The sequence below is a fragment of the Pelecanus crispus genome, chromosome 3 (genome assembly GCF_030463565.1).
Source record: "Pelecanus crispus isolate bPelCri1 chromosome 3, bPelCri1.pri, whole genome shotgun sequence".
Taxonomy (NCBI): Eukaryota; Metazoa; Chordata; class Aves; order Pelecaniformes; family Pelecanidae; genus Pelecanus; species Pelecanus crispus.
In genome coordinates, this window is record NC_134645.1 from 32,354,447 (window position 1) to 32,373,062 (window position 18,616).

At 37.3% G+C, this 18,616-nt stretch overlaps 1 protein-coding gene across 2 annotated transcripts in view; it reads right to left on the reverse strand.

The window, feature by feature from the left end:
• Positions 1 to 2,641: 2,641 nt before the first annotated feature.
• The window catches only part of DISP1 (dispatched RND transporter family member 1), a 36,150-nt gene continuing 20,175 nt past the window's right edge, over positions 2,642 to 18,616 (reverse strand). The window contains exons 1-6 of one of the 2 annotated variants that reach the window (XM_075707470.1): positions 17,348 to 17,374; positions 15,363 to 15,486; positions 13,983 to 14,110; positions 13,450 to 13,547; positions 11,335 to 11,432; positions 2,642 to 6,286 (exon numbers count right to left, since the gene is read on the reverse strand). In XM_075707470.1, the coding sequence (XP_075563585.1) occupies positions 2,642 to 6,286; positions 11,335 to 11,432; positions 13,450 to 13,547; positions 13,983 to 14,110; positions 15,363 to 15,486; positions 17,348 to 17,358 (4,104 nt within the window). In that variant the 5' untranslated portion in view covers positions 17,359 to 17,374. Of the gene's footprint in view, positions 6,287 to 11,334; positions 11,433 to 13,449; positions 13,548 to 13,982; positions 14,111 to 15,362; positions 15,487 to 17,347; positions 17,375 to 18,616 lie in introns of those variants that run through there. The other variant, XM_009481594.2, reaches the window with a different exon arrangement.

Genomic DNA, 18,616 nt, shown 5'->3' on the forward strand with positions numbered 1-18,616 from the left:
GTTTCACCTTAATTTAGCCCAAGGGAATCACAGAATCTCCATGATCCTCTCTGGAAAGCCCAGTGTGGGTCGTGACACAGGATTCCACCTCTTCTTGCTTGCTTCTAGTAGCCTATAAAAATGTAATTATTAATACTTTTTTTCTCTCTCATGAGAATATCTATTCTGGGGATAGAGTCATGCACAGACTCATCAGCCTTCAACTTTCACTGGAACCAACTCCTATTCTCTTCCACTCTCCAGGAGTTGTATTGGCTTGGATTTTAGAGCCTATGCATGAATTGACATAGATGCGGCACACACACGTGGTGCTGCATACATAAATATTAAACTTACCTATTTCAATGATTGCTCCTTGCCCAGCTAAGTGATTTGGAAAGAATAAAGCAGTTAGCAGGGAGGCAATGGCAAAGTCACAAAAGGCAAATAGAACAATGATACTGTTCGCTAGCCAAGTACATTAGCTCATTTTAATCTTTTCTAAGAGTACATTACTCTTATCTGCCCCAGTTTTTTCACTGTATCAGCCTTTAAGAACATGTAAGTCATAATGAAAATACAGCATTAATCTCTATCGCTTACCTCACCATTATAAAAGCAGTTATTAATATAAGCAGTCGAAAGGGGTTTCCTTCTACAGAATGCGGCTGGGGAAAACTGGCTTAGAAAAAAACCCTCACTTTTGAGCTCATCAGCTCAAAATGTCCTGTGTTCTGTAGATGCATTAGCCGGGGACCTCACCCAAGGCCCGTGTCGCAAAGGCACAGCTGTGAATGACAGCTGATGTGACAGGCACCACGTAAGCATTACACACTGCTTTAGCAAGATCTGACTGCAGGTCAATTAAACTATCATTAACATTGTTTTTATTTCAGGATGATTTCTTGCTTACCGTGTCACATATCCCCTTCACAGAAACTGCACTCAAGCAGGTGCAGTGGTCAGGAAGAAAGTTGGACGATAGCAACAGCGCAGTTTATTTCTTATCCCTTTTAACTTCTTTAGATTGCTAGCACTGCAAGTCTTAGCTCTTTATAATTAATGGCCTCTATAGGGCACAGAAAACACTTGAATTGCTCTCATTACAAACGTTTAGAAAGAATCTGGCTCTAAATTGAGTTATGAGTTTTAAAAGAACTAAAAATGAGTTTTATTTTATATCTAAGAAAAAATGCTGCTGCTCTTAAACCATGGAAAACTATTTCAGCTTTTTCTGTAGATTTCAACCTCTTATTCTGTTCCTGTCAATGGGGTATATAAGCACTAACATCGCTACTTCCAGACAAACCAGAGTGGTTTGTTGTACGATACTATTCTTCTATGTCCCTTCAATATAAACATTAGAACAGAAAAAGCCAGGCTTTTCCTCCAGTGATTCATAACACACCAAGTACATGAGTTCACATCAGTCTATGAAATCTACCTCCTGTTATCTGTGTATAGTAAATCAACATCATCAGCATAACCAAACAATTATATGGAGAGATTTGTCATTAAGGTGCATAGCAATTATGACATAGTACACAGTTCCAGCTCTCAAATCCACTCTCCCTGAATGATGAGATCAGCAAGTATTCCCATGACCAAACCACAGCTGTCATTTAACTAAATCTTGTAGTTACACATATACAGTGTCTGAAATCCAATGTCTTGGTTACATAGTTTAGTTCACTATTTGTAACTACATCTTGGAACTTCTCTGGATAAGAAAACACAAGCACAATATTTTAATTCATGTATTTGATCCTCCTGAATTGACTTTATCTGATACTATTGACAGTAAGTCTAGAATATGTGCATTAACTATGCCTTTCTCCACAGTAGATTTACTTCTAATTTCCATACTTTGTGGGAAAAAGTTCAGTATTGCAAGGCACTTCATGCCCAATTTTATAACTCCTGACTTTATATACATACATATGTCATACACATGAATTATACTTTTCTTGTCATCACTGAGAAGTAAATAATATTCACTTACTATTGCTTCCACCTGTATTCTCTGGTATTTAATGGTAAAGTCTATGCAGTAACTGCCAGAAAGGGCAGTTTAAAATGTTTTACTGCACTATATACAGATATGCAACAATGGCGGTGCAAGTGCTGTTGAACTCCAAGAGCTTTTCTTTAGATTTTGTTAGGATAAATAGTTAAAAATATTCCCAAAACAGGCTACCCTGCAGAGCTGGGCTTTCAGACAATCCTGAATGAACACAGTTATAGTCCCACTGCTGTTTCAAGGTACGCACAGGCCTGCCAAGGCAGCAGTGGAATAAAAGTAAATGATGTACTCTGAAAATGTGGCAATCTCACAAGCCCTAGCTTCAGAAAAGGGAGAGTTTCTTTCCAACGCTTTATTTCTTGAGATGGTTTATAAGGAGAATTGAAACTCTAATGCCCTGGGACAAAACCTAAATTAAGCATAATTCAGCTTATCAGTTACAGCAAATAAACATTCTGGACAACATCAGGTTTTACTACACGTAATGGCTTTATGAAATGTATAAATGTTAATGTTCTATAAAATACATTTTTCATTCCAAAATGCAAATTCTAATTCATATTTATTCAGGACTTTCCTTTTTAGTGTTTTAAACTTACTTCTAAAAGAAAAACACAGGATTGCCAAATTAAAGATTTATTATAGTGTTTTTATTAACAAACTTTCATTGGAAAGTTCTGGGCGCATTAACATAGGAGGCACATTGGCTTCGATGTTTGGCATTTGACAGTCAACAGAATTGCACTTCACTGCGATAGCCTTGCTACAACAGTGTGAATTTTCACGGCAACCCTCGTAGCGAGCCTCTCTCACTGACCTACTCAGCAGATGTTTTTTATCATTTTGGTCAGCCTTCAAAACCCGGTCATTCTGCAAAGAACACGGCTCTGTCTTGCTCTCAGCTTTCTTTTTCTGCTTTGACAGAGAGGCTTTCCTGCTTTCAACCCTGTTCGCTTCTGTACCACCCTTTTCATCACACTTGTCTGTCTGCTGACAGAATCCCTTTTGGTTATTTGATACACTGTTCTCGCATTCAGAGCAACGCACTATTAGAGGTCCTGCATTTCGGCACAGAAACTGTGAGGAGCTCATCGCCTTTGGAACAGTTCTTACAGTTTCCTCTGGGTTTTGATGAGCATGTGAATCTGTCCTATTTATTCTTTGATGTGCCTGAAACTGTTGTACAGACTGGAGGAAAAAATTTTTAGGCAGAGAGTTCTGTGTCATCGTTCTTTTGAGCCTTCCTTGAAGGCAACTGCAGTGGAGGACATGCTGGACTGGATGCACATAACCTTCGGCAGCTTGCTGTAAAGCATTTATAGGAGCTACAGAGCTTTGGATCTGTACGGTTCCTGGTGAAGGAGAACACTGGTAACAGAAGGTGTCACTTAACTGTTGACACGAGTGTGGACTCCACTTCACTGCCACTTGCTTATATGCATCGGGACAGCTACACTGCCTGTTTTGAGAGAAAATGGGGCATATGGCGTGTTGGTCAATAGATGTCTGTAGCATAGCTGAACTAGCAACATTTTTTATGCTCTTACTCACTTCACTATTATAGGCTGAATGCATAGGCATACATGTGTTTTGGGCCCTGCTGCTGAAGAGCTCTGAGCAGATATGAGTTTCTTCGAAAGTCACTTTCTCTGCAGGGTTACAGATACCAGTTTGTGACGCCAGAGGCTCGAGCTCATAGTGCTCATGCTCCATTTCTGGTTTTTGACTTCTGGAGTCCAGCTGGTATTTGCTAACAGGATGTGATTTATTTTGACCTCTGCCTCCTTGGGCTCCTGAAAAGCTCTGAGAGAAGGCATTACACCGCAATTTTTTTGGTAGTGGGATCTGGCCACAAGTGCCCTGGGGTCCAAGGCATCGGCACATGCACTGGAAGAAGAATGTTGCAAAAGCCCAACTAATGCACATTATAAGCATCATAAAAGTGCCAAGCTGTGTGTATGCCAACACTGTAGAGGGCATCATCATTGCTCCAGCTACAAACGTAGTCAATGCAGCCATTGCAATAGCAGAACCCATACGGCTTAAAGAAAAAATTACTTTTCCCTCTCGGTCAGGGTCTGGGGCTAAGCGATAAGCCACTCCATAATGAACAGCAAAGTCTACAGATAAGCCAACAGCCACCGAAATAGTGACGGATTCTAACACATTTAGCTCCCATCCAAGAAGAACCAGAGAACCTACAGTGACAAAAATAGTTCCAGCTATTGAAACTATTGCATAAAGGCTTATAATTATATTCCAAGTTGTAAGAAGCATTACACTAAATGCAACAGCAACTGAAAGACCCATGGCAATCAGAGTACCATCAGAAAGGCTGTCCTGAAGATCATAAAATTCGAGGTTACTCACAAACCAACCATTGCTAAGACCTTCAGGGGCAGAACTAAGCTCACTTGAAATCCATGAGTCCACCTCTTTGTAGAACTGATGCATTTTCTCATAAGCCAGCGTGAAGAGATAGGTGCTTTGGAACTCCAACACCACTGCCCTGATGGTGTCATTTAGGTCAAAGCGAGGCCCTGGGGTTTTACTATCTAAATGGTACCCTGTGCTTCTTTCTAGCTCCATTATAGCTCTCTTGATACATAATTCAAAAACTTCCTGTTTGTATGGAAAGCTCCAGTGGCTGCAGCAGGGGTAAAGAGATGGCTCATCGCAGTCTTGGTTTTCCATCCACTGCTTAAATGTTTCAATGAAGCAGCTTGTGAAGTCTTGTTCTTCAGTCTGATAGAAAAATGTTTGATTTCTTAACTTCTGACAGAAACGTAAAATCCAAACCTGTGAAGCTGGGCTAGCAATACTAAAACTGCTATCTAGCTGCAACTTTCCTTTACTTTTAGGGTTTAAAGGGTCACCATTATCCTCAGGTGTGACACCCCAGATTACTGTAATTGGCATGTGGAGCTCTTCTCCATGGTGGACACGTTCAAACATAAAAAGCTTTTTGTATTCAGCATCGTATCGTTCAAATGGGTGAGAAGACCTAAATACCTGAAACTCGGAGAGCTCCAGTGATGGCAATTTCATCTTTGGATTTACACACACGATATATGCTCCACCAATTGTTAAGGCAAGGAACCAGAAAAGCCAAATATATCGAAATTTGATAACAATGCATGGCAAAACTTTTTCAAAAAATATCCTGGATGCTTCTGAAACTGCAAAAATAATCTTGTGGAAAATTTGGCACAACACTGTCCAGCAGTTTTTGTGGTTGTATACCCTCTGCTGAGGTTTCTTAAAGCAACTGAATATATTGAGAAGGTATCGTTCATGTAATACAACTACGGCAGGTAGCCATGTAACCATCAAAACATAATTCACCAAAATGGCAGTGCCGGCATAAACACCAAAACACCTGATTGCTGTGATATTGCTGACATAATTAGCATAGAAGGCAGCAGCGGTGGTAAAACTTGTGACAAACATGGAAAGAGCAGCGTGCTGCAATGTGATGCTCACTGTCTCAGAGGTTCCAGCATGAGGTTTATCAAATTTTGTGTAGTTCCAAACATCACATAAGACAAAAGCATCATCTGCTCCAATCCCAACAAGAATAATCAATGCCGTGAGATTCATGAATGGAAAGAACTCAAAATTAAATACTACCCTATAGAGAAAATAAGAAATAATCAAGGAACTAATTATTGCAAACATAGTCATTAGCGTGATAAACATGGACTTCGTGTAGACACACATAACTAATAAAACAATTACAATGGCTATGGCAGGATACACAGTATCCATCAGCAAGTAATCTTGAAACAATCTATGTTTTATTCCAAACTCAATCCCTGTGACGGTTGTTACACCATCAGAAGCGTTCCAGTTCTCAAAGTTATCTAGGTAAATACTCATCATGCTTTCCCCTTTCTCAGTCGGAGAAAAGAGCATGCTGTATTTTAAAGCTGGTAAGACATAGTCAGCTGTCTTTGGGCTTAGAAAATCCTTGTCCACTAGATAGTGAAGGATCTGGTAAACAGCGTTGTACTTGGTACATTTGCGAGGCACATTTGTACACTTGAGTTGGTCCTTCCTTTTGGCATTCATATCCCAGCAGTCTGGCCCCAGGGTTCCGTTGTAGTAGTATTTGGCACATGTGCGAAGCAGCTTTAGGGTGTGAGAGACATCCCGTTCTACAATTTTTTGACACGATGACCTGTTGTTTAGAATAGCAATATAGTTGCCCAGTGTCCAGCTAGGACAGCACGAAGCAGCAGTGGCTCTCTGGCAGAGATCGCCAAATTGGGAATGGGATCTGATCTGTATAAAGACAGGCAGGGCAAAAAAAATCCAGTTTAAAGTAATAGTCTGAATTGTTAGAAACATTCACCCACAAGAAAAATCCCAAAGTGATGAAAATTCAGCTTGCGGTCCTTTTGTGTTAACATTTTACATTCTTATTTCCACAGGCATTGCTTTTGATCAGTATCCTCTTACATGCAGCAGACTAAACCAGCAGTAACTCAGTATACTGACGTGTCACAGCAGCATAAAATTGGCAGAAGTGTTAAGAATATTGTAATTCTATTGTTTGAAGATGCACTGAGGTGGCTCCCCCACACACCCGACTGAGGACTATTAACTCTCTTCTATTATATCATGCTATACTCCCAGAAATAAACAATCAGCCATACATCAAAGAAGTTTCATTCTGCATGGAATCACACACTGAAGTTCCTAGGAGAGGCAGGGACTTACCATCCAGAAAGAAAGGATGTGACAGCTTTATGACGACTTCATCATCTGACCTCTCTTCTACAACCCTCACTTTATGAGTCTTTTTTAGCTCTTGTGCAGCTGAGAGACGTTTCCCCTAACCGGGTCAGCCTGCCACCCAGGCACTGTGCGTCCCCAAGTCATGCAGGATTTCCAAGCCACAAGCACAAGATAATTGCACTGTGGCATGAAGCACCCCAAAATAAGCCCTGCTGCACAGAGACAACAGTCATGCCTCTGAATGCTGCACCCACCCTGGGACAAAGTCCCAAGAGTTGACTCAGGAGTGGAGGAAGATGCAGCAGCAGCAAGGCCAGAGAAGTCACGGGGACAAACAGGCGCCAGTGGCAAGTGCAGGCAGGGCACAGAGCAGGGTCGTGGGGGAGGACTGCTGTTGTCAGCTCAAGTGACAGCCCAAAGCCTCGGAACTCCTACCAGAGCTTTACAAAAATGATAGCAATTTTAACATTCTGGTAAAGGACTCTCCTTAGCTAAATGAGTGTTAATCCCTATGTGGATACTCTTCTTTCACTTCAAGAATATTCCAGATTTAGTTGAAGCCAGTAAGAGCACGACTTAGCTAAATCACCATAAGGCACTTCTATGCAAAACTGAAAGTATCTATAAAATAGAACTGAAACTCTTAAGTAACAAGGTTAGCTGAGGGAAATCTTCCCAAGCTGGGAAAACTCAGTCTTTATAGGGCACAGGGAATATAAGTCTTAAAAGCCAGAACTCCTGGCTTGTTGTGTGTGACAAATTAGAATTAATCCTTCAAATAGTTAGGTATAGGTAAAATTTCAGTCTTAAGTTACATAGAATGAACACATATTAATATAGTCACATTAATAAAGCCATGTGCTTAAGAGTTTAGAGGAATGGGCCTTGAAACTATTATCCATGTATGTTTTAAATTTAGGTGATCTGAAATATACCACTTTGCTGCTTCTTTTTTTTTTTAAGCAAAAAGTTTTAGCACAGGTTTATTATTAGCGATCCTTTATAATGCAGACAAAAAACTGCACTTGGGGATTCTCATGGCAGTTATAAAGGCTTTAATATGAACTTAAGTTTGTCAACCAGTTTCTGAACAATAACAAACTGGCATTCCAAAAAACCAGGATAATTCACATTTGATTGTTTCCAGATACAAACACTCACATATGCAAACTCAGGAAAAACTGAACAACCTACTAAATAAAAGGAAGTACTGGAATAGCATATCTGTATTTTTCATGGCACATCTCCAGGTTAATTCTATGAGGATATAATAGACAAATTGGGAGGAAAGGATTGTATTGTCTTCTCTATGTATTCAAGTTCAAGATGGGACAATGAGGTTTATATGCTGTTCTTCAACACTTGCTGCAGGCCATAAACATTCACTGGTAAAGTAACTATTGCCAAAGATAAAGTAACATGAGCTGGCAGCTGGAAATGAGAAATTAAAATACAAAATTTAGCTCTGGATAGCTCGTTAAAATATTATGTAAAATGTTAACATATTGTAGCATTGGGCTTTGTTGGTGATCCAAATTAACTGAAAAGGCCACTTAGCTGTTGCCAGACTTGGTCTTGCCATTGGCAGTATTTTCATTTATTTTGGAACAAGGAAACTAAGCTGTGCAACCTGCGCACATGCTGGATCTGTGGGCAGATCTGCCCAAATGGATCTACGCAGTGACAAGAGAATCACAAATACACAGTTTTGGAGAATCAGTCTGAGGAGATCATTTACAGTCTTTGAAGTTTATAAAATAACTGTTTACAGTTTATAGGGAAAACATTCTGCGATTAACAGGTGAAAAAAAGGGCTGCTCTTATTCAAGTAGTAAAAAATTAGAACACCTCCTATAGCTATTTTGTATATAAAGTTTCCATGAAGATCATAGGACTACCATATGCTGAGCAGCTGCAGGATGGAGCCCCTAAGTGTCAGTAAAACATGTAGTTAAAGTAGTTACAAGCAGATGGGAATACAATTAACACATAGGGGATATATTGTTAGTTCATACTAAAGTAAATATTAGTTGGTGCTGAAATCCTGCTTATCATCAGAAAAATACATAAATTCTAAGGTTTGCATTTCCAGAAATTAGCATCTGATTTTCCTGTCTTTGAATACAGAAAGCTTTGCCACTTATTTCAACAGAATTGTGGCCCTAGACAAGCATGAATTCAACAACAAAAATAACTACAGCCAGAAGAGAGTCTGTAAAACCAGAAGGCCACCGAAGTCATCAATTTCTTCCCATAGCTGCAGTGCAAGTCAGCATCCTCTCTAGGGACTGGCTGCTAGCAGAACTTCACATTCAGAGGTGTGGCATGTTGCAGCACTTCATGAGTTCTAAAAAGCATCAGAAGTGCTTAGAAATTGTTAGAAAGTGTTAAAATCGTTTAAACATGTTATTGGTAAGTAACAAGCATTTTTAAAAAAAATTAATGAAAAAAGCTTTGTCCGTTTCTGTGCCCTCAGTATCTAATTTTTATTATAAATTTACATACATAGACCAGCAATAATTGCAAAACCATATAAATTTGTTTTGTCTACTAACTAGCTAAAAATCAACGCTGCTATCATGATGCACTGTGGTTCTGCTGAGCTGAGATGTTTCATTACTATATTCTTAAGTAAATACCTAAATTACAAAAAAGATCCATAGAAACTTTATCTGCAGCAATATTCTCTATAAATATCTACACAACTGCGGGTGTAGCTGAAGTAACAAACATTTAATTTTCTGAAGTGTTCTTACTTCAAGGAAAGAGCTATTTTTATGGATACAAGATGTGTGGTGCTTGTTTTTTTTGAAGTAGTTTCATCCTTCCCTCAGAAAGTCAAGCAGTATTTGAAATACATTATCATCAAATTGTGCATATAGGGAGGAAAAAAAGAAAAATTCCTCACGAGTAATGCAACCATTACAAAGATTATTCTTCAGAAGTAATTCACTGTCTTTATTCTGTTACACAGAAATACTATTTTTTTTAATTCAGACCGCACTGCTTTGCAATGATCTATACTACCTGGGATTTACCTGCATCAGCCGTCTATGTGACTAAACTTCTACAGTTAAATGCACAGATTAGCATCTCCTCCCTAACTCAGTTTTTACCCTTGTAAAAGATTATTCTCCACTGTATCTCCTGATTGAAATGGCGATACAATTACTCCCTAGCTCAGTTCATTCAAAACTGAGCTGTGTTAGTTTAAATACCGTACTTTGCTCACCTGGCTCATTCTGATTGAAACAGATAAAGGGTAATCACATGAGCCATCCTGTCTGTGCAATAATCTCTGATGGGGAAATAGGGAACATTTCATGAGCATGTGAGGACAAAACCCACTTACACCAACAGAGGCCAACCTGGACAAAATGCCTGTCAGCAGACTGCCAAGGGACATTCATTATACAGTGTTTCACTACAGCTCAACATTTTCAGCAAGCAAATGCCAGCTGTTAGGGAAAACAGTTTGGGAATTCACTAAATTAATACAGTTGTCTAAAAGGCAATGATAAATAAATCTAATAATGAAAGTATCCCTCATGAAATAAATGTGGTATAATATGAAGTTAATTGTTTATGATTATTTTTGTTTTGGAGGAGAAAAAATTGAAAATAAATAGATCATTATTAATAGAAGAAAAACATATTGCTTTATTTCCAAAGTCAACTAGCACACAAGAATTTATGGTTACTCAGCAGTTCAAAGGACTTCACTCCAGCAAGTGACAAGCTTCTATTTTATAAATGTACCATCTGAATGCTTATTTTATTTTAGCCTTTGTCAGTTAAATTCCATTAGTTGAAACCAGACATTGATTTCAATCAGTGCACTAAATTATCTTCTAAAACATGTAAAAGAAGCTATGGTAGCCTCTGAAGCTGGATATTACAATGGTAATTTTGACTACGCAAAGTACTGAGTACAAGGAAAGCCAAGAAAAATTACAACAGGGCTGGACAGACAAGGCCGAAACGTCCTCTTTCATTATCTCAGTTTTAAAGAGAAAACTAGTGTTACTCTGAAAGTATCACTATCCACATCTAATTAATTGGGCTATATTTCTAGCTACTGTATGTTCCTTTGATGTCCATCGGCCAACCTATTCTCTTTTAGCTTTTTTTTAAAAAAAACAAACAAATAAAAAAAAAAATCATCTGAGTGACCCACTGGGTGTCAGAGAAAACTGCACAAGCTATGAGGATGCAGCTAGTTCACCTGAAGGTGAAAAAGCAAGAAAAATCAATTATTTTCTGGGAAACAAGAACAAAAATCCATGGAATAATATTCTAAGAGTAAACACACAGCAGAAGTTAAGATAGTGCTTTCTGCAAAGAAACTTCTGAAGCAACCCTCCTCCACCCCATTCTGGATCATATTAGTAGCAAAACCAAATAAATTCCCCTAAATATTCCGATTTACAATTGAAAGTTGTTTTTTAACTTCATCTGCATGCTCACTGACTATTCAAAAAGAATATGAACAATGTAAAGTCTTCTCATATGCTACTGGATGGCAATGGGCAGCAAAACAAAGTTTCAAATACATGCTTCATATCTGCAAGTTAAACAAATTAAATACTTACCCTCAAGTTATCTACATTGCACATTGACTTAATTGCATTCAAATTCCATAAATTCTCTCCTTCTGTTGATGTAAACACCACTCGTGAATAGCGATCACCTGAAATTACAGCAGGGGGGTTTTATAGATTGTTTGGGTGTGTCTGGTATCAAAGACTGAGGCAAAATCCCACCATTCAAATGACACAGATGAGATCTTTGTCAGGTCACGGGAATCCACCTCCTTTTCAAGATGAGCTATTTATCTGTAAGACTCAGTCCACGTGAAAGTTTCAGTTTCCTCAAAGCGCTTATAGTAAATACGGCATCTTCAATACTATATACCACTTAGAAGCTCTACAGACTTCTATTCAAGCAAACTATCTTCTGAAATATGACAAACAAATACAAATCAAAAGATCTAATCAGCAAACTATGAAATTCTTGGCACAGCATAATGGCAGTACACAGATAATAGTAATCAAAGGCTGATTTAGTAAGTCATTTGGGAATATAAATAATAATTATAAAGCTGTTTCTACAAGAATGTTTTTGCTTTAGAAGCAAATGACTGCAGTGGAAATTGTTGTGATATCCTTCAGGCCATTTTAAAGAATTCTACAGTTTAGATACATACAGCTTAAATTACAAATTAAATCACATTTATTAGAAGACAGCTTTTAGGAAAGGAAATAATTACTTAGTGGCAGCAAGATCTTTATGCATAGCTAACAAGGGAAACATATATACCAACACAAATATACGGTACTGCATAACACAACATGGTACTTTGGGTTAAGAAACATCATGTTAATGACAATATTCCAAAAACCAAAAGGCTGAATTTTTCCCGCTGCTCTGAATGTGCAGATTTTGCTTTTCACAAGGCTGTAATGGAAAGACTCAGGGGTAGTGCTTTACGATCTCTGACCATGCTTTAGGATCAAGGAAATTGAAATCTGCAGATCCTGGAGCAGACAAAGAAAGATACCATAAATGACAAAAATGGGTCAGGAGGAAATCAACTGTTTTCTTTACATAATGGACTGGCAAACTTTCCCATAGAAGCGTAATTCCTTCATGACTGTCACAACTGAGACTACACAGAAACAGTAGTGGAAAGAATCAGAGTGAGACTATACAGAAACAGCGGGCAGGATAAGAGGAGTTAATTCTGCTTCAAGTTGCAGTTCATGCTCACTAGACTTTCGCATACATTTCCTCTTCCTTACACAAGATCTGATCAGCCTAATTTGTTTCTGCTCACATCCTCTCACTTAGATGCAAGACCATACTGTAATCGAAAAAAAAATACCATAAATCTGTTTTTCACCCTGGTTTTTACTGGTCATTGCTCTCTCAGATCCAGTAATATAAACAAATAATTTCACAATTATGTTTTTGTGCTCTGTTATCAGTCCTCACATATTGAAGTAGCTGCAAAAGAGCCCAGGTCATTATATGAATAAAGGCAAGATCTATATCTGCTAATGCATGCTCTCTGCCAGAACAGAACTTATCAAAGTTTTGCAGTACGCCTTGTAAAAAGTCAATAAAGACTTCTTTGTCTTTTTTGTCCTCTAGTTTAACTTAGACAGCTTCATAAGCCTTCAGTACTTTAAGAGGTGTGTGGGGGTATTTTTGTTTCTTTGAGGGGGGTGTTTTGTTTGGGGTTTTTTTGTGTTGGGTTTTTTTTTCCTAAACAAACCCCTAGATTCTGTACAAGATATGACCTGTGGATGTGTTTTAGGACATATACAGAAAAAGTATTTTCATTTAGTTTTTTACAGTTAAGTTAATGGCACAGAGAAAACACAACTTCTTCCTCAGTGTGAATTAAGTGCTACTGCTTTTACAATGATCAGCATTACCAATAACTAATAAAAATCTTTACAGGAAATGGAACCACTTAAAGGAAGCACTTTAAGTAAATACAGTTGCTTCCTAGGAAGAACCAATAGAACACAACATTTCAGCCCAATTTCTTCAAAGACTTCTGCACACAGAAAGATGATGCTTATTGTGAATATACTAAGCAAAAAATGTTTTCCTAACAAGGCATACAATATACAGAAGAGCTCAGAGATCGTTCAACTAGCAAAAGTTTTTAGCCTTTCTTACATCATTTCTCCACTTACTTGGAATATCGCAGAAAAAGGTATCCTTGTGGAAGTTCCAGTCTGCTTGCCTCTTCTCTCTTTCATAGTGATCATCTGACCATCTGTCATCTTGATGACTAAACCAGAACAAATAGTTTTACCTTACCTTAGCAAAGAGTTTGTTAATAAAAGGAGCATCTAAACAAGTCACACATCTTAATAGCTCTTACTTATGAGAAAACACATTTTTACCAATGTGACTTTGGTATACAAAACCTGAAATATTCATTGATTTTTTTTGTTTAAATTAGAGACTTCAAAAGGAAATGACGTTGACACCAGCATTGAAAATATCCATAATTCAAAGAGAAAACTAAAATTATACACTTTAAAGACCTTGCGATGGGAAACATCTAGTTCCATGTGAAAAGCCTCGAGAATTGTACATGATCAGATTCAACGTATATCGAAATCAGTGGCAGTATATATATTAACTTCAGAGGGTACTGGGGCAAGCACCATGTACATACAAAAAAACCCCAATAAAATGCATTTTTAACACAAATTCTTACCTTTTAGCTTGCTCATCTGCATATTTGAAAGGATAGTTTGCAAGTGTTGCCTTGTACCCTGTGTTTTTCACCATATTGTTCCATGTGACCAATCTCTGTCCTATGGCTGTCCCTCTTGGTTCAAAACCCTGAGAGCAGAGCATCACAAAATTCCATTAATACTTTTCATTCTTTAGCTCAAACAGGAAAGTGGAAACATGATCAAAGTGATGGATAGTTTTCATTATGAAGCATAGTTACTCCAGGCATCTACTTTTAAAGGTAAAATGCTTTATGACAGGTCAGACAAAATAATGACCAACTGTACAGAGTGACAAGGGATTAAGAATTCTTGCACGTACTACTTCTCTCCCTGAGAAGTGATGATGATTTAGTCTATCAAATGTTCAGCACTTAGTTTTCAGAGCAAGGGCATTCTACAAAGTCCTCTTCCATATCTCAATTACCACTCTTTACTGATTAAAAACACTCAAGTATATTCTTCTCTATTTCTCCAAGAATAAGGCAAATCTTTAAATAATTTTGAAAGTGACTTTGAAACAACTTTAATAACCTGGCTGTTTTCAAGAAATATCCATTACATATGGATATGTACAGATATACGCTACTATAAATAACAATAACTTATAGGAACTGTATATTTTTATTTGAGGATAATAATTAAATACAATTTTTTAATGGAAGTCCTGAAAGCTACTCATGGGTAAGACAGCTCATGAAAAGTAAGAAATGAGCACAGTATTTAATAGAATCTGATAAAAATTATTTTCAGTCTTTCAATATGGATATCATTTCATCCCCAGAAGGCACTTAGAATTCCCTTTCCTTTAACAGATCCTGGCCCTCACTCTTTGAAACCTGATTTAGAACGTATGGTCTGTGTTGTACTGTGCTGTACATCTAAAACTGGGATGAATTTACATTGTTCAATGTGCAGCAGTTCTGTTGAAGGACATATGAGCTTTCAATAGCAAAATGCAGAAGGAATTTAAACTAGTGGATAACACTCTCTGATGGCAAATGCATCTTTCTATCACCGTTAGCTGCTCCAATGTCAAGATTTAATACAATTTTTTTTTTTAAAAATTAGGTGAATTACAAGGCTCTTTAACACCTCATTTCTTTCATGGATTCATTAGACAGAACTTGCTTCTGCAAGCTTACTACCAGTTGGAACTCTAGAAATTGATTCCCAAACAGATTTATAGTACAGTGAACCTTTTCAGGCATTTTAACAGTCCGTTTTCTCCTCTGGGCAGATCTCAATTTAAGAGGAATGTATCAATTGCTGTACTTGTATCTGCTGTTTACTGGTATCACTGAAAAAACAGCAAACCAAAAATACTTATTTGACAGTGCAATTGATTAATGTTTACCTACCAGCAATGGATCAGAGAAATCTGGAAGATCTGGAACTAATATTCCAACCAGTGCACACACCACTATTAACACAGTACACATGCCCAGGACCACCACGGGCCAGTCGGCTATCAGGGCAGCATAGCTACATAGAGAGGAGCAGAGAAAAACATGTTACAGAAGTGGAAGTTATATACAAAATTAATCTGTATTTCTCTAAAGAACCATGTTAAAACACTGACCTGTTTTCATTGTTTTACTTCCATGAAATTAAGCTAGCTGTCACATATGGATGGAAACCATTTGGAAACAGATTATTTCTACACTTTTTTTCTTAAAGAAAACAAACAAAACCCCCCACTTTCTATCAAATCTCCCTACCAAAACTTTCTATTCTTATATAGAAAAGCTTTTCATATCAGACTATTATTTCCCCACCCCAAGATTCTGACAAAAATGCAGGCTTTATCTTAGATTGTCTTTGTGCTACTACAGAGGTGATTAACTATGGGCTACTGAAATAGGTATTTCTGTTGTTTAGTACATGCTCAGAATTTAAAACATAGCAATAATTTACACAGAATGTTTTTTACATTAAAAATGCAAAAAAAAGCATATGTGAAGTGAAAACCGTTGTGTAAGACTAAAAACATTTTTTTATACAAATACTTTTTCCTCAACATTATACTTAACTTTTGGCATGGATATTATCTATGGTTGGGGACCACTAGAAAATAGATGCTTTGTTAAATATGATAGAAAACACCGCAGTTTCTTCTTTGAAAGCTTAAGTGTTTTTTAAGAAAAATATCAAAGAAAGGAAAAATCAATTTTAAAGTAGAACCCAAAAGAAAACTTTTCCTCTATATTTAAAAGTCATAAGCCCCCCCCCAAACCCTATATACTAATGATCCATAAAATCTGTTGCAAATTCAAAGGTGCAAGGAAGTTGCAACATGATACTTAATCAGCATTAATTGCTTAGTGTTCTAGTATAACACATATCCTTGGATTTTAATTCCTAGTTCATGCTAAACTTTAAGAGTGCAAGAATTTCTATATGCAAATCTAATTTTCATCATTTTCATAAAATATTTTAATTTTTGTTAAATTGACAGAAAAGTATCAGAAAACAAAATGAAACCCAGAAATCTTAATTTCGTAATTTTTCTGAAAGACTTGAATTGTAGAGTTTATGTTTCAGGGGCAACATCTTGGGAGCAAAGAGAGTACAGAAAGTCCCACAAAGTTCAAAAGGCATTAGAAAAATAATTACAGGCTATGAGCCATTCTATGCCCATAGTCTCTGTATACACTAAATATTGATCAAGAAGATCTATACTCTTATTTCCTCCTCAACTTACATGCAATATAACATATGTTTATAGCAGAGCATTCCTTATTTCTACTGTCTTGAAAGATTATGGTTCTTTTTCAGTTTCAGAGCAACTCATTATCTAATCAGAGTTTAATTATCATCTCTACAGAAATTTTCTGTTCCATTGCTAAGAAGGGAAGTAGTGCCCAGTTCCTCACTCCAGCAACAGCTTCCCAGTTTTCTAACTGTAAAATCAATGGCAGTGAGCAAGCTGATTGCTGACTTTCCATAGCATGTCAAAATAGGTATGGTCTAGGGGTCTAAGTACAGCTTTAACGAACAAGGAAGTCCAAAGCACTGGGTGTATCTCAATTTCCCATTAGGTAAACGTGGAATAATTCTTACATTCTCACACAAGAGGTTAATTAGCAAAAGCTTGAAAAGCAATCTGAAGTGTAAGTTTTTATTAAAGTGAATCACCAAGGGGCAGCTTGCCAAATGAGCATATTGTACAAAGTAGAAGTGAAGGGAAGTAAATGACCTAATAGAATTTTCCTATTTATAGGACTAAATGTTTTCATAAACACTAAGTGCTAGATTGACTAGCTATTACAGACATTTGCTCTGAAGTCATAAAAATTATACCCAAAAGATTTATTTTCCTATTCATCACTAGTGCCAGATTTACCACTTTGACATGTTGTCTCTACGCTTCCATTCTCAGCTGAGCAGCTCTTAAAATGGTTAAATTCTTCAGGCACTAGCTGTAAAAGAAACTGTGTCCTAGGTGAACTGTTTAACACATTAATAAGCCACACAGAGAAGACAGTAAGTGTTTGTTTACACCTGCAAATTTGTCCTGTTTCTTGTATCACATACTGATATTCAGATAAGCAAAGCTGACCTGGGCTAGCACATCAAAAAGGACCAACCACACTATATTTTAATTTTATTTGTCTGAGCATCACTTGGTGCTGCTGAGGGCTCTGGCTCCAACCAAGTTGCCTACAGCCAGCCTAGATCCCAACCCACCATAAGTGGCTACACAGATGGCAGTAATTTTATTTTTCACTCGTTAAAAAGCCATAAAATGAGTTCAGTTACTTGTTATTTTCTCTGTGAAAAGTAAGCCACTGCCCTGACTTGGATTCTGCATAAATGACCACTTGCCTGACAATGTCTAAGTCCAAGAGGAAAGCACTTACATCAATTCCTCAGTCAAGGAATCACTCACATTCAGAAAGCACAACCTTAGTGCTAAGCACATACTTTAGTACTTTTCTAAGTCCTGCTTTTTGATGCCTAACTAAAACTACAGTTGTTCAATGAGCTGGGCATATGGCTACACTGTTACACTATCATTTCTTTTTTTTTCCTCCAAACTATTCAAGCACTAAATGATGAATTCTCAGTAACTATGACACTGACTGAAATCTCTTTTTTATGCCACTTCACTCCTTGCTTTCAATCTAGTTGTTAGAAAGGTGACAGTGCTGTAAGCTGCCTTGTACCATGAAGATGCATATAATTCTCATTAATTTCTTTTCTTTCACTGTTTTTCACACACCTCAAACAGGTTTGAGTTTTTTGGTGGTTTTTTTTTTTTCCTTCATGTTTTAAACAACTAAGATGCTTGGGAGATACAGTAATTAATTCAATCTATAGTTATCTCAAACATTTAGTACCGCTAAAGACTGGTTTCAAGCAATTTGCCTCAAGGTGACCTAAGACCACAGATGCTTTCTTAAAAAAAGGCGGGGAGGAATAGTGCTCCACTTTTCTTTCTCATTTTAAGCTATAGCGTAACACACGGATAGTTTTAAACTTTTTGATTCAGCACCTATGTGCAGACATACTCACGTTAAACCACTTTCCAGTCTTATATAAAGAGACAGAAACATACCATATATAGTTTCCTTATCATAAAGAAGATGCTATGAGCAACAGATATTTGTGT